This window comes from Mauremys mutica, chromosome 7, assembly GCF_020497125.1.
Source record: "Mauremys mutica isolate MM-2020 ecotype Southern chromosome 7, ASM2049712v1, whole genome shotgun sequence".
Lineage (NCBI taxonomy): Eukaryota > Metazoa > Chordata > Testudines > Geoemydidae > Mauremys > Mauremys mutica.
The window spans coordinates 96,072,493-96,087,791 of record NC_059078.1 but is presented as its reverse complement, the minus strand read 5'-3'; the positions used below and the strand labels follow the sequence as shown (position 1 = coordinate 96,087,791).

The following is a 15,299-nucleotide window of genomic DNA, read 5'->3' as shown; positions in this document are numbered from 1 at the left end:
TCTCTTATGATTACAGACCTCTTTCTGCACTTGCTCAATTTGTTTCTTAGCATCAGCTAGCTTTTCTTTCAGATCTGTATATTCCTCATCTTTCCTCTGACAATCCACTTCTAGACGCTGTATGGAGGCAGAACTCTCTGAGAGTTCTTTATTTAACCTGGGGGTGAAAGGTGGGAAAGAGAAGGAAGGATTAAATATCATTAAGGAAGTTAAAATAAACTATTATAGAGGAAGGAGTTGTAAGCTGCAAAGCAATGTTTAATTGAAAATCTTCAGTGTCCTTTAAAAAAAAAAAAAAAGACATTTCTATTAGGTTTTACACTTTTTTTTTTAAAAAACTCAAAAAGCCCTGAACTTTGTTTCAAACTTTGGAATATTCCAATATCTAAAATGGCATCAACTCTTGTTGGTTTGGCAACTATTTGGTGAAGAAATCAGTCAGTTATCACATCAAGGAAAGTTTGGGCCCTACTATTATTAATAGCACTTTTTCTTGAATCTATATCTTGGAGGTTAAAGACTCTCCTAATCTCACAATTCCCAGGAGTATTTATTTCATGAAAAATATTTTAAAAATGGCTTTACCTATATCAAGATTGGATCCTGGGGGTCTGTACTATACTCCAAAAACTATCCCAGGTGAGCCTCTGGTAGCCTTCTTCCCCAAAGTCATTTTGATCCAAACAGACTCTTTTATGCATTCCATCACTTCTATTTTTTTTAAGTGTACTTCATCATTAATATACAATGCTACTCCACCACCTTTACCATCATTTCTCTTTCCTGAATAGCACCTACCCTTCAATACCTGTACTCCTGGCATGACTACTCTTTCACTATGTTTCTATTATCTTTATAATATTTGGATTCACTTCCTGCACCAGTAGTTCTAGTTCCTCCATTTTGTTACCCAGGCTCCTTGAATTGGTGTACAAACATCAATTGGTTGTGTGTGCTTGGCTATACCCAGATTCCTCATCCGATTAGGTAGTCATTCTACTGTCAGAATCACCTACCTGTTAGCTTAATTGGAACTCTCTTTCCTTTTAATGTCCATTCTCCTACACACTGCTGTTCTTTTCTCCATTGCTATATTCTCTTTCTTAATTTTCCTTCCGGTCAATATTAGAATCAGGTGTGGAAATTACATGAGCATCTCCCAACCACCTCCCCCAGATTCCTAGTTTAAAGCTCTTTTAATCAGTTGTGCTGACCTCCATTCCTGAAGTCTATTTCCCTCCCTACTCAGGTGGGAAAGAACTGTCCTTTGTCTGTGAAGGCCTCCCAGTGGTCAAACATTCCAAAGCCTTCCTTATAGCAGCACTGCCTCAGTCATCTGAGGATCATCATAATCTTGTTTTACCTTTGTTCTCCTCCTCCTGGGTCAGGTAAAGGGGGTACAATTATGCCTCAGGCTGGTTCAACTCTCCTACACTCATTTCCTGTTTAAGTTTTCATACTACATCCATCACCAAGTTATCCAAGTGTTAACAGCAATTTTTGGTAATCATAAAACAATTAACAACATTTTAATATTTTTGGACCTAGGTCAAGAGTTATCTGCTTTAAAAAAAATTGCCTTATATGAAGCTTCTGCTCCAACATTTGCACTTTCTACTCCAAAAAGGTTATTTAGTATCAGGATTTCTAACAGATAGGCTTATATAAAAGTTTTTCTTGCCTATGGTTTCCAAACAAGAAGTAGATGGTAGATGAATATTAACAGAGCTCCAACAGCAGAGACCATTTTAATATAGGAACTACTTTAGTTCACAGAAAGAGACTGCACACAAGTGTAGTCTACAATAATTAGGTATACTCCACTGTACGGTATTAAACTGATGCAGGTATTAAACATACCAGGCTCCCCTTATTCACATTCTGAGAGTGCCTTAAACACAAGCTCTTTTCTAGAAGACACTTGAATCCAGGGGATAAAGTAAATAAAATAAATACTCATGATTGTACCATATTTACTTGATTGTACAATGATTTACTGAAAAATCATTAAGCATCTATGTCCATTTCACTAGTGGAGATATAATTTATAGTTAGAAATAACTTATAATTAGGGCAAAAAGATGCATTGTCATAAAATGCAAAAAACCTGATCAGACAGTAGAATATCTTGTCAGGCGGAGATTCTGTCTGTGACTTTTAGAGGGGGAAAAAAACAACCCAAAACACAATCTCCCCCCACCCCAAAAAAACCAACCCCCAAAACCTAAATTTACTACACAAGGTAGGTACATTGTAGAAAATGTGGAGAAGTTAGAAACAGTTCTCTATTGAAAACAAGTTAGTACACTTGGTACGAGTATTGCCTTGTAAAATGGATTGCTTTTACTGCTAATTACAAGTTTAATTGCAGTATCTACCTTTGTACTCATTTTTCCTTCCATGTATTGGTGCTACAGGCAGGAATTTACTTACTGGGTTTTATACACCATCAAGACATACAATTAAACAAGTGAAAAAATAGCCAGTAATGTGTACAAATGATTTTCAAAGAGAAATTTTAGTATTTAAACCACTTCTTGGCAGTTTAATCTGGATAAGTACCTGAGTGTTATTTGGAACTGAGCGGGTGCACATTCAAACTAGATTTCATATCAAGTGTCTATTCAATGCTGTACTTACCGTTCTGTAACTTTTTTTGATTCTTCTTCTTTTCTCTCCTTTTCCTGAAGTGAATGTTCAATAGTTTTCAAGTTATTCTTCCATTGTATGACTTCCTCCTTCAGTTTTGTTTCCTGATCGTTTAAATCTTGGATTTTTATTTCTGAATTCATACATTTCTTTTCCAAGTCTTTTACATCACTTTCCATCTTTAAAATGATAGAGTCTTTTTCCCTAAGTATTTGTTCTAACCTGGCTGCATTGTCATCTTTAGCCCTATTAGATTCCAACAGGCATTCAAGTTCTTTTATTTTCTCCTTGTGGCTGGCACTTTGTTTCTCAAGTCGGGTCATTGCTCTTCTATCTTCAGCCCCACGTTTTTCAGACTCACACATTTTTTCCTGTAATTGTTCTTGTAACTGATTAACAAGGTTCTCCTTTTCCTTTATGGACAAATTACTCTGATTTGTAATGTCATCCAATTGTACTTTAAGTTGATTGTTCTCACTCTCCGCCTTACTGATGCTCTTTTGTAAATTTTCAACTTGTTGAAGGAGTTCTTGGATCTGATTACTTTTTTGGGAAGAGGCCTTAATAATTTGCTTGCACTCTTTCCAAATGCCTTCAATACTGCAATGGAAAGAGCTCTCTCGCCTGACATCTGCAATATTAGATGTTTGGCACTGTGTGTTTAAGGAATGCATTTGAATTTTCTCTGGTTTATCTTTTTGAGAATCTTCCAAAAAATCCTTTAGATTGACCAGATCAACATCTATAGTACAAGATTCTAAATCAAGTTTATGCAACTCGTCTATCTTTGTCTGCATTGCTTTTATTTGTGACACTTTGACCATGATATTTTGACTAGAGGCTTCTACCTCTTTGGTCAGTTGTTTAATCTTCTCTTCTTGCTCTTTATTTATAGCTTTTTGTGTGTCTAATTCAGAAGCTATTTTCCCATAACTAGCCTGACACTGCTGGAGTTCCTCACTTAAACCAGAAACCCTTTCTTTTGAAGAAGATAGCTCCAGGCACAAGTTTGCCATCTGTTTACTGAACTCTTCTTTTTCCCTTTTTTCATTTGTAAGTTCTTCTTTAAGTATAGCTAATTGACAGTTTAGGGATTCACTTCTTTCCTGTAATGCTAGTATTTCTGCCTCTTTTTCTAAAATGTTTTGTTGCATTTCTTCAATTTTCTTTTGCTCTATTGCATCACCTTTACATGCACTTCTAATGGACCCTATAAAAAGAAAAATAAGTATCACTTTATTGCTCTTGAACGCAAAAATGATATTAATAATTATACATACCAAGAAATAATTTCCAAAACTTTGTGGGAGATTTTGGCTGGTTTAGTAAACCTTAATTATGCAATACTTCGAAGTTTGGCCTTTGAAAGTGACCCCAAAACCTGGAAGCTACTTGTTTGAACGGTACTACAGATAGCATCTGCCTTAGACTTCCAGACAGGGTGTGCATTATCTAGATTTTCAGTAAGCCAGAATATGAATGGCTTGACACTATTTGGGCTCTGTTCAGATTCCCAATCTGCTGCAGTGATGGTAAAACTTTGTGATGTCTACTGCACAAAAAAAAACCAACCTACCTGACAGTTAACCACCCCCCATTTTCCACCTTAGCTGGTCCAACAATCTTACATACTACAGATACGCCCATCTGCCAGATGCAGAGAGAAACTAGGAGTTTGCTGGATTGTGTAAATGGTCCACAGCTCTGCCACAAGCAACAACTGTTTGCTGAATCTTTAAGTAAATGGCACCTAATGCCTTTTCATCATGTGCTGAAGGTTTGCCTTCCCCAATAGGCTTCTGATTTGACACAATGGCAGCTTAAGGGTTAGTAGAGAAGGTATATTGGAAAGTCAAATTTGTGTGCAGATGGAAGTAGAGAAAGGAAGCCAAAATAATAAAACATATTTCTGCACACGTATAAAGAAATATTCCTGGAGACAAAATGTTGAGAGTTTTGAGACCTCAAAAAACTTCAAGGGTACACACAGAGACCAAGCTCCACCTTGAAAATATTTTTGTTTTTATTACACTAAGGCTGATTAACTCTAACAAGAAGCAACTGCAACTCCCATTGACATCAGTTAGAATCACTTCTGAAAAAAATTGGGAAGATTTTCTTGTGCAACCACATATAATGCAGTGTTAGGAAGTAGTCCCCTGGTCAAATACATATGCTTATTGCAAATGTTAATTTAAAAGTGTGTGTTTACAGAATATAAAATCTGTGTAGAAAATAGTGCAGTTTGCAAACACAGTAAGTTGTAGGTAGACTGCACAACTACCATTAGAGTACTTTGTAAATTTACAGCAGTACACCTTGAGGAGACACTTCTGAACTAGCATCAGTGTGTAGACACACATGTGGAAGTAACTTCCATGCGCTAAGCTGAAGCAGCATTGATAAAGTGATGACTATTATGCATATCTATAGCAAATACTCCATTGACCCAAAACTGGTTTATTATAGAAGCCTTAATAACTTTAGTCGGCCACCTTAAAAGCTTCTGGGGGTCTATTTCCTCCTTTCCCCCATAAATTTAGAATCCACCCCACCACAAATTACTCCTGCATGAGACACGATAAGTAAGCAATAGCTTTACTAACAGAAGTGTCATGGCTTTAGAGTCAGACATTGCAAGCCAGCAGTGGATAAAAAACCAGCATTAGAAACACTGGAAAGGGAAATGGCCAGTTTCCCATCGAGACCCAGCCCTCTTTTCTTGACTGGGCCCACAAAACAGACTTTTATATCATGTATTCTCTATATTAAGTTATGTAATAAAATTATACTACTGAAACAGAGAAAGGTGTATGTGGCTTATGTTCTGTGAATGGAATGGATAAAAGAAAAGGCATAGTCGGACACCCACAGTATTACTGTGACAGTTTTGTATGTTAGAGAAAGCCCTAGAATCAATTCTAAATATTTTAGGTGCTTTATAATTGACAGCTAAGATCATTTGGGGAACTTTGTTTATATTGCTGTAACAGGGTACATGACTTCCAACTTAGACAGCCAACCTGCATGAAGAGACTTTCTTAAGAATTTCTCATTTATTATAGCAAAGGCTGCAGGATAGTTAAAACTAAAATTTGTTTTTCACCTTAAGTCTTTATTACTAAAATTTACGTTCTCTGTGAAAAGGTGATTTTTTAAGTGAAGTTTGAGGAAGATACATTTGGCCATTGTTGAGTTACGTACTTAAGGGGAAGCAAAAATTCCCCAAACACTTTTTTGAGACAGTCAACCAACTGACCTTTAAGATTTGACTGGGTGATCTTTAAAGAGAGAATACCCAAGACTAAGTTTCGTGTTTTGAAAAGTTTGCATTTCCTGACTGTACAACTGTAACAGTAGCATTAATGTACCACTTTGCATTCTATCTGGTTTTGTGTTCAATACTAAAAATTAGTATTTATAAACACTCATCAGGCATTGATACCAAGATTAGAGCAGCTCTCGGATACAGCTTGCTATAGCAAGGGGTTTAAATGTTCACTTAATTTTGCCATCACCTTCTCCCCTCTTGGCATTTACATGGATTGCTCCATAAGGTGGTTCCACAAAGAGCCAAGGTTCGCCCTAACCAACGTGTGAAGGTCTTGACAGGCATAGCAGTTCCTTCTCTTGTCAGAGAAAGCAGCATTAGCAGCTTGCTCACCTGCTATGTGCTAGATCTATGGAACTTGCTATACCACTCCTCCTTTGTTCAACATGGCTCTGAAGGGAGTGCCCTTCAACAGCTATTACTTCTCAATCCCCCGGTGGGGGCTGGGCTACCTGCACCTCCATGTTTTGCTTACCATTTTACCATCAGATAGCAGAGGCTAGGTAGCTCTAATCCATCTCCACATGTTAATTGGGGAAGCCTTTAGCTCCTTACTTGAGGGAAGGAAAGAGGAAAAGCCTCTAGGCTGCCCCATTGCCTCCTTTCCTTGATTCTTGTTTGGGTCAACATATTCCTATCTGCAATCCCCACTCAGGTTGTGTAGATGCTGCACCTGTTATTTGAGGCCCCTTAGCTTGTGGGGAGGCACCTACATGATCCTTGACAGTCAGAGTCCAAGCAGGCTAGGGGAGCAGGGAGATTTCAAAGCTGCAGACACTGAACAGTTATGTAGATATATGCCATACAGGAGTTGAATGCCTACTTAATGCAGTGTCCAGCAGCAAAGAGATGTTTATGAGAAACACTAGATCCCAAAATGAATTTGAGTTTTATCATTATCAGTTTTACATACTATATATGGATTTTTACGTTTCTATACGCTGACCAAATGAAACACCTTGCACAGAAGTGGGTACAGCACCCACATACTATGTAACAGAATAGATCATAGACCGCATTGACACTTCAGTTTTCAAAAGAGCTTAGGCAGGAAAAAGCTAAGGTTTAACAAGGTTAACAGCAAGCTTGGCAGAAAAACCGCAGTTAAACATGCCAGTTGTAGGTAAAGTCCACTCTAACAAATATCTTGACTACATCAGAATTAGCAAATGTATTAGCAGACATAGCAAAGGGGAAGCAAGAATCTAAAAAGCAGTTTTTTATTTTAAGAATTTAGAGGCAACACACAAAACAATGAAAACAAAAACAGTTACTTCCATTTAGCATTTAATGTTGCTGACTTTCTTCTCCTCAGACAATAAAGTTTACGAATTGCGAATTTTTGCTTTTGTTCTGGCATTGGAATCAGATTTTTTCGGAAGGCTCCCTGTTCGGCTGTAGTAGAAATGGTACCTTTCTTTGTAGGTGGCTCTTCCTCTTGGGTAGGCTTACTTTCAAAACAGCGTTTTCTTCCTACATTCAACACATGCTTCACACTTTCACTAGACTGAGTGCCTTCTATTGTCCCATCGCTGTTCTCCTTTGCCATTTGTCTTTTAATGGTAGTTACAGTGTTGTCCTATGTTTAAATAAAATTAGTTACCACCTGCCATTATACAAAACAAGCAGCCAACATGTTTCAAGCAATAAATAATCTCAATTTAATATGAAAACAAAAAATGAGACAAACAGCCATATAACTTTTCTACAAGGATTTTTGTTGGACAAAAAGTCAGCTACAGATTGAGCAAAGGCAATAAAGAGGTGAACAATGCTTTGGAGTACAGAACACAGCACAAAGGGGAAGAAAAGAAAAAGCACCAATACAGATAATACGCATGAATCAGGAGGGATTATGTATTCCATCAAGAGAACAGTAATGTGTCAAGAGAACAGTAATGTGTCAAAAGCTACAGAAACTTAATTCCTTCAAAAAGCATTTGGTGACTTTTACAAACATTTTTTACACTTTGTCATCTTCTTAAAAGTGAAAGTTCTTAGTAACAGTCTTAACCCTTCCTCCAATCAACAGTACTCGATATACTTTCTAATTAGGTTAGAAGTGCCCATGATAAATATTAAGCCCAAAGGATAGTTTGGCAAATGCTTTAATTTCTGCTATGTACTATAAATTTGACCAAATATTAAGACCAGGCTGGCCAGAGAGCAGATATGTTGGCATTTTTAAATAAGACAGGACATGTGGTTATAGCACTTCATCTTCACACTGTCATGTCATTAAATAAGACTGGTGGACAGAGAGAGTTAAGGTTTGGTTTTTTTGTAGTTCTATACCTGTATATCAGTCAGGTGTGAAAGCATGGTATGGACAGTTGAAATTAATTGGAGAATGAGGAGATGACAGGAGCCATATCTTGTGTAATCCTAAGATTTTTGGAGTACAGGTATAGCCCTCAAAAGTGGTCGCACTACTGAAAAACTGAAGGGCGGGAATAAGATGAATCAGTGTTAATTTGCATCCCCTAATGTACTCTATGGAATAAATCAGAGTGTAGAACTTGTAGAAAGAGTGGATGCATGTAGATAATATAGCTGCAAACATAAGATCATTTTAACATGCAAATGGTATTTCTCCAGATTGTTTCAGGCTAGTTGACACTTAGTGTGTGCATCAAAGTCCAGTAAGCACTACCGCCAATGTATTTATAGGCCCATGCCATCCCAAAGGCTTTCAGTCCTTACCACCATTGTACATCGCTACTAAGTCAGTCAACCATTTCAAAGGCAGGGAAGAAAAGAATGGTCCTGGCTACCCATTCCACACCACCAACCTCATTCGGTATCTGGGTGGAGGGATGATGATCAGGATACCTCTGGAATACCTGCTTTGTCTCCAAACATTTCTGATCTCTTCTCCTGCTTCCTCTACCTCCATGCCCCCACTGAAACTTGGCTCTCAGTGCAACAATGACTATTACTGCTCCCTCTCTCCCACATCGTAATCAAAAAGAATGATGGTGACTGTATTGGGGGCTGCTGCTTTCTCTCCATCTCCAACTCATTTCTTGCTACGTGCTTTCTCCTCTGAATTGCTCACCGAAGTCTCCTTTATATAAGCTATTGCTCCTCCTCCTCCTCCCAAGGCTTTATTTCTTCTTCATTCCAGTCTCCTATTTAGTCTGACTTTGATGTCATAACTCTAGCTTCCTGCCCATCACTTCTTTCCATCTTCAACTGTAGATTCATTCTCTCAAATAAAATGGCCATTCCGCAAATCTATCCCTTGGCCATCTTGGCTAATAACCATTGATGGACCTAACCTCCATGAATTTATGTAATTCTTTTTTGAAGCCAGTTATACTTTTGGTCTTCATAACATCCCCTGGCAACAAGTTACACAAGTTGAATGTATGTTGTGTAAAGAAGTACTTCCTTTTGTTTTAAAGCTTAACACACAAACCAATGAAAGTGATATGCAAAGGGGTAAATAACTTCACTACTCACTTTCTCCAAACCATTTGTGATTTTGTAGACCTCTATCATATCCCCTCTTTCTAAACTGAACAGTCCCAATCTTTTTAATCTCTCCTCATATGAAAGCTCTTCTATACTCCTAACCATTTTTGTTACCTTTTTCTGTACATTTTCTATTTCAAATACATCTTTTTTAGGATTGGGCAACCAGAACTGCACTCAGTAGTCAAGGTGTGGGCATACTATGGATTTATATAGTGGCATTAGGATATTTACCATTGTATCTATCCCTTTCCTAATGGCTCCTAAAATTGTCAGCTTTTTTGACTGCTGCTGCACATTGTGGATAATTCTTTGAGAACATCCGTTCAGTGACCTCAAGATCTCTTTCTTGAGTGGTAACAGCTAATTTAGACCCCATCATTGTGTGTGTGTAGTTAGGATTGTTTTCCAATGTGCATTACTTTGCATTTCTCAACATTGAATTTCATCTGCCATTTTGTTGCCCAATCACCCAGTTTTGTGAGAACCCTTTGTAAGTCGAAAGCAGACTGCGAAGAGTTAACTATCTTGAGTAAAAAAATTTTTATTGTCTGCAAACATTGCCACCTCACTGTTTTCCCCTCTTTCTCCAGATCTTTTATGAATATGTTGAATAGCACTGGTCCCACTACAGATCCTTGGGGGATACCACTATTTACCTCTCTCCATTGTGAGAGCTAATCATTTATTCCTACACCGTTTCCCCATCTTTTAACCAGTTATTACAAGCATTAAAAAAAAAAAAGTCAAATTAAGTTTTGTACATTTTAAGAAATGAAGAGCCAGAAACTTACATAGTCTTTTACTGTAGTTTCTAAATGGGATATTAAGTCCTGTAGTCTACTTATAACATCATCTTTTTGCTCCACAATGTGCATTAGCTCTTGAATTCGTTTATTCTGTGTCGTCATTTTCTTGAAGAGAAAAGTTACATTTTTACTAGGTTTTAGATAACAGGAATCCATTGCAACTAGGGCTGTCAATTAATCACAGTTAACTCATGCGATTAATTCAAAATTAATTGCGATTAATTGCAGTTTTTATCACACCGTTAAACAACAGAATACCAATTGAAATGTATTAAAGATTTTGGATGTTTTTCTACATTTTCATATATATTGTATTCTGCGTTGTAACTGAAATCAAAGTATATATTATTTTTATTACTATTTTACAGTGCAAATATTTGTATTTTTCAATTCACCTCAAACAAGTACCACAGTGCAATCTTTGTCGTGAAAGTGCAACTTACAAATGTAGATTTGTTACATAACTGCACTCAAAAACTAAACAATGTAAAACCTCAGAGCCTACAAGTTCACTCAGCCCTATTTCTTCTTCAGCCAATTGCTAAGACAAACAAGTTTGTTTAAATTTACAGGAGATAATGCTGCCCTCTTATTTACAATGTCGCCAGAAAGTGAGAACAAGCATTTGCATAGCACTTTTGTAGCTGGTATTGCAAGGTATGTGTGTGTCAGATACGCTAAACATTCATATGCCCCTTCATGTTTCAGCCACCATTCCAAAAGGACATGCTTCCTGATGCTCGTTAAAAATATAATGCATTAATTAAATTTGTGACAACTCCTTGGAGGAGAATTGTAGGTCTTCAGCTCTGTTTTTCCCGCCTTCTGCCATATATTTCATGTTATAGCCGTCTCGAATGAAGACCCAGCACATGTTGTTCAGTTTAAGAACACTTTCACTGTAGATGTGACAAAATGCAAAGAAGGTACCAACGTGCGATTTCTAAAGATAGCTATAGCACTCGACCCAAGGTTTAAGAATCTGAACTGCCTCCCAAAAATCTGAGAGGGACGAGGTGTGGAGCATGCTTTCAGAAGTCTTAAAAGAGCAACACTCCAATGCGGAAACTACAGAACCTGAACCACCAAAAAGAAAATCAACATTCTGCTGGCGGCATCTGACTCAGATAATGAAAATGAACATGCGTCAATTCGCACTGCTTTGGATTGTTATTGAGCAGAACCAGTCATCAGCATGGACGCGTGTCCCCGGGAATGGTGGTTGAAGACTGAAGGGACATATGAATCTTTAGCACATCTGAAACACAAATATTTTGTGACGCTAGCTACAACAGTGCCATGAGAACACCCGTTCTCATTTTCAGGTGACATTATAAACAAGAAGCGGGCCACATTATCTCCTGAAAATGTAAACAAATTTGTTTGTCTCAGCAATTGGCTGAACAAATAGTAGGACTGAGTGGCTCTGTAGGCTCTAAAATTTTAATGCAGTTTTTTTTTTACATAATTCTACATTTGTAAGCTCAACTTTCATGATAAAGAGATTGCACTACAGTACCTGTATTAGGTGAATTGAAAAATACTATTTCTTTTGGTTTTTTACAGTGCGAATACTTGTAATCAAAAATACATATAAAGTGAGCACTGTACACTTTGTATTCTGTGTTGTAATTGAAATCAATATATTTGAAAATGTAGAAAACATCCAAAAATATTTATATAAGTAGTATTCTATTATCGTCTAACTGTGCAATTATTTTTAATTGCTTGATAGCCTTAATTGTAACATGACTCCAAATCTTTCGCACTCAAACATGCAATGAGAAACAAACCATAGTAGTGCTAGGTCTATTCAGTTAAGCACACTATGAAATCAGACATTAAGCTATTGTAATTTTGTATGAATAATTAAAGCAGATGTTAGTTTCAGTGATTTTTTTTTTTGAGAAATAAAAAGAGTTACCTCAGTAGCTTCTTCAAGTTGTTGAGCAGATTCACTTAATTTAATCACTTGCATTTCAAGCTCTGTAATCAAATAGAGAAACTGGTTTGCATTACAAAGATTGCAAACTAGTAATTCATTCAGTAAGTTGGAAAAGTCTTTCTATAATAAGGTCTTAGTCATTTGCCAATATTTGAGATACACAGACTATTCCCCCCAGTTTGATTTAGCAGTCTAAAATATTTTTTGATTTTCAAATAAATAATTTAAATAGTTTGGAAAAATAAATGCATGTATTTCAACCAAAACGATCCAATAATTGCACTTTAAGCAAAAGGGTGGCTTCTTCCTGTAAGCCTGCTCACCGAGTCCTGTTCAAAGCAATAACTTTAATATTAGAGACCTTAATACATTAATGAGGATTGTGATTTTTTTTTTCCCCACTCCCCAATATAGGAAAGCTACCCCTCCGCCATGAAAAAGACCACCAAACCCACAAGTGGGTAAGTGAATGAAATCCAGATGTATGTCTGTCTCTCTCTCTCTCACACACACACACACACACACAGCTTTCAGTTCCGGAAATAGGACACAATAATAGAGTCTGGAGTCAGCTTAGATAAGCCCACTACTCATTTGTGTGTATCCTGAGATACTGATTCACTTGCTTATTTGTTTTTCCAGCCTCTAACCTGTTAGGAAAGTTTCAATAATTCCAAGTGTGCTGAAAATACATGATTAATGCTGGTGCAAGCTAGACAGGAATGGAGGTTCCCCCCCCTCCCCCCGCACACACACTGTCCTTTTAAAAAAAAAAAGTTATAAATTTCCACAGATTTCCTCTATTTTGATGCAACCAAGAGGAGAACAAGCTCCTTCACAAGCAGAGATTTTAGGGCAGATATCTGAATCCACAATTTTAAAAATTTTGTAAGAGAAAGAACCACCTCAATATTAAAACCAACATCTTTTCACCCTCTTCATCACAGTTCAGCTTTTCTGTCTTGATTATTTAGGTTGACTAAACAGAGAGGTTTTTATAAAACTTTTCCAATCTCCTCCCTCTTTAGTGTGGTTCCATTTCTTTATGGAGTTTAAAGTGTAGTCTTTAACGTTTAGTGTCTCTGCTGAGCGAGCCTATTGGAAAAAATGCTATTCTATGTTGATCAGAGTCCTCTTGGTGCTCACTGCAAGATTCAGAATTTACAGTAGTTGCATGTAAATGTAGAAAGGCCTCCTGAAAGCGCTGAGTGTTAGTGGGAAGGTGAGTCATACATAAACTCTGACGTGACACTCCATATTCTTTATAGACATGTGTATTGTATGAATATGGCATAATTAAGATACATTTTATGGAAGACGGCTCATGTAAGGTATCATTGGAAAGGTTATGATTTACTAGATGAGATTCTCCTATTTGTATGCATGAATCATTTCTGTATCTGGAATTAGGAATATTAACTATATAACAATTACAACCGTGGTTGTATTTGGAGATGCCCACCAGACAGTAAGCAAACAGCCTTAATAGGCCATTAGGAAAAAGACAATGAGTCTTCAAAGATGTGCATTCCCCATCTTCCAGGAGTTCCTTCCTGTGGACACTGCAAATAAACCTGGTTTCATGGTTGCTTTGACACTGCATGGTCAGGTAATAATGTCACCTGGTAAAAAGTACCACCTTGAACACTGCTGGTACTTTTCCACTGGAAACAAAGGCTTCCCGCCTTATGTAAATTCTATTGAAGGCTGAAGAGTAAGGCAAACAGGACTCTTCTCCATTGCTTTCCTGCCCAAGAAGACAGACAGTTGGTAGTACTTGAAGAAACAAAAAACTGAGCTGAGGGAAAGGCAAGGGCTGAGTCCAGACTAAGACAGGAGTCTAGTCTGTAAAGAGAAGTAACTGGAACTTTAAGCTACAAAAACTCTGCAACTTGCCAAAAACATTTAGGGTGAGAAATTACATTTTGTAATCTGTTTCTTGAGTGTATTAAGCCTAGTTTGCGTGTTTTGTTTTATTTGCTCAGTAATCTGCTTTGTTCTGTTTGCTATCACTTAAAATCTACCTTTTATCGTTAATAAACTTGGTTTTGTTTGTTATAAAACCCAGTTTGTGAAATTTATAATGGGGGGGGTGCAAGAAGTTGTGCATATATTCTTTCACATTGAGGGAGGGGGCAAATTTATGAGCTTATGTTGTACAGATTTCTCTACAGCACAAGACAATATTTTTTTGGGCGTACTTTCTACAGGGGAGCTGCACTTGAGTGCTGGGTGATTTCCTAGCTAAATCTTCCCATTAGAGAGCTGCTCAAAAACTCTGTGCAATTCTACAGCTGGTGCATCCCTACCTGTGTGTGCGCTGCTAGAGGCCGAAGAGCCTGATTCAGCAAAACAGGGAGAGGGAGCCCAGACTAGTGGAGCAAGCAGGCTTAGTGAAGCCCCACTACATCAGCTGGACTGGGGGTCCATATGTAAACCAACCAAGAAACTGACTGTTGCATAAAAGTAAAAAACTGAAGTTCCACAAGATGCTTGAGGACTGTGTTAAGTGTTACTTTAGCAAGTTTTAGATATGGTGCTGAACTGTCATCAGTCATCAGTTTAGGATGATTGCACCTGCTCTGATTTTTCATGTTAGCTGTCTGAGCAAGTGGCAAAGTACTAAGTACTTTCTCTGTATCATGGATAGCATCTTCAGCAACTTGGACACAATATTCTATGGTTTTCTTTTCAGAAACAGAATTAATAAGGTGTGGTCTACTTAGTTCTTTTTGTGTTATGCTTGTAGCCATTATTATACTCCTGGGAGAATTCTGTGCTACTGCACATGCATAATTAGTGAGCCATTCATACTTTTAATTTTTGTGCAGAAAAAAAAACCTTCTGCTGAAATGGGAGTGGAGACACAGGGCCACAGGGGGGAGGGAGGAAGGTACAGAGCTACATAGGGATAGGAGAGTGGCTGGGTGAGGGCACAGAGACACATGGGGACGGGATACAGAGCCACATAGGGACAGGGAGGGGTGTGAGTGGGGGTGAAGGGACATGTCAACAGGGGGTGCAAGGACACACGGGGACAGGGGCAGGTGTGCATGACTGGATGGGAGAGGCTAGGGGTCAGGTAGGG

At 37.8% G+C, this 15,299-nt stretch overlaps 1 protein-coding gene across 2 annotated transcripts in view; it reads right to left on the bottom strand.

Annotated features, from left to right (window-relative positions):
* The window catches only part of KIF20B (kinesin family member 20B), an 89,221-nt gene that overhangs the window by 39,538 nt on the left and 34,384 nt on the right, over window positions 1-15,299 (bottom strand). For both annotated transcript variants that reach the window (XM_045024982.1, XM_045024984.1), the window contains exons 17-21: window positions 12,191-12,252; window positions 10,252-10,371; window positions 7,394-7,559; window positions 2,641-3,859; window positions 19-157 (exon numbers count right to left, since the gene is read on the bottom strand). In XM_045024982.1, coding sequence (XP_044880917.1) covers window positions 19-157; window positions 2,641-3,859; window positions 7,394-7,559; window positions 10,252-10,371; window positions 12,191-12,252 — 1,706 coding nt within the window. The remainder of the gene's footprint in view (window positions 1-18; window positions 158-2,640; window positions 3,860-7,393; window positions 7,560-10,251; window positions 10,372-12,190; window positions 12,253-15,299) is intronic.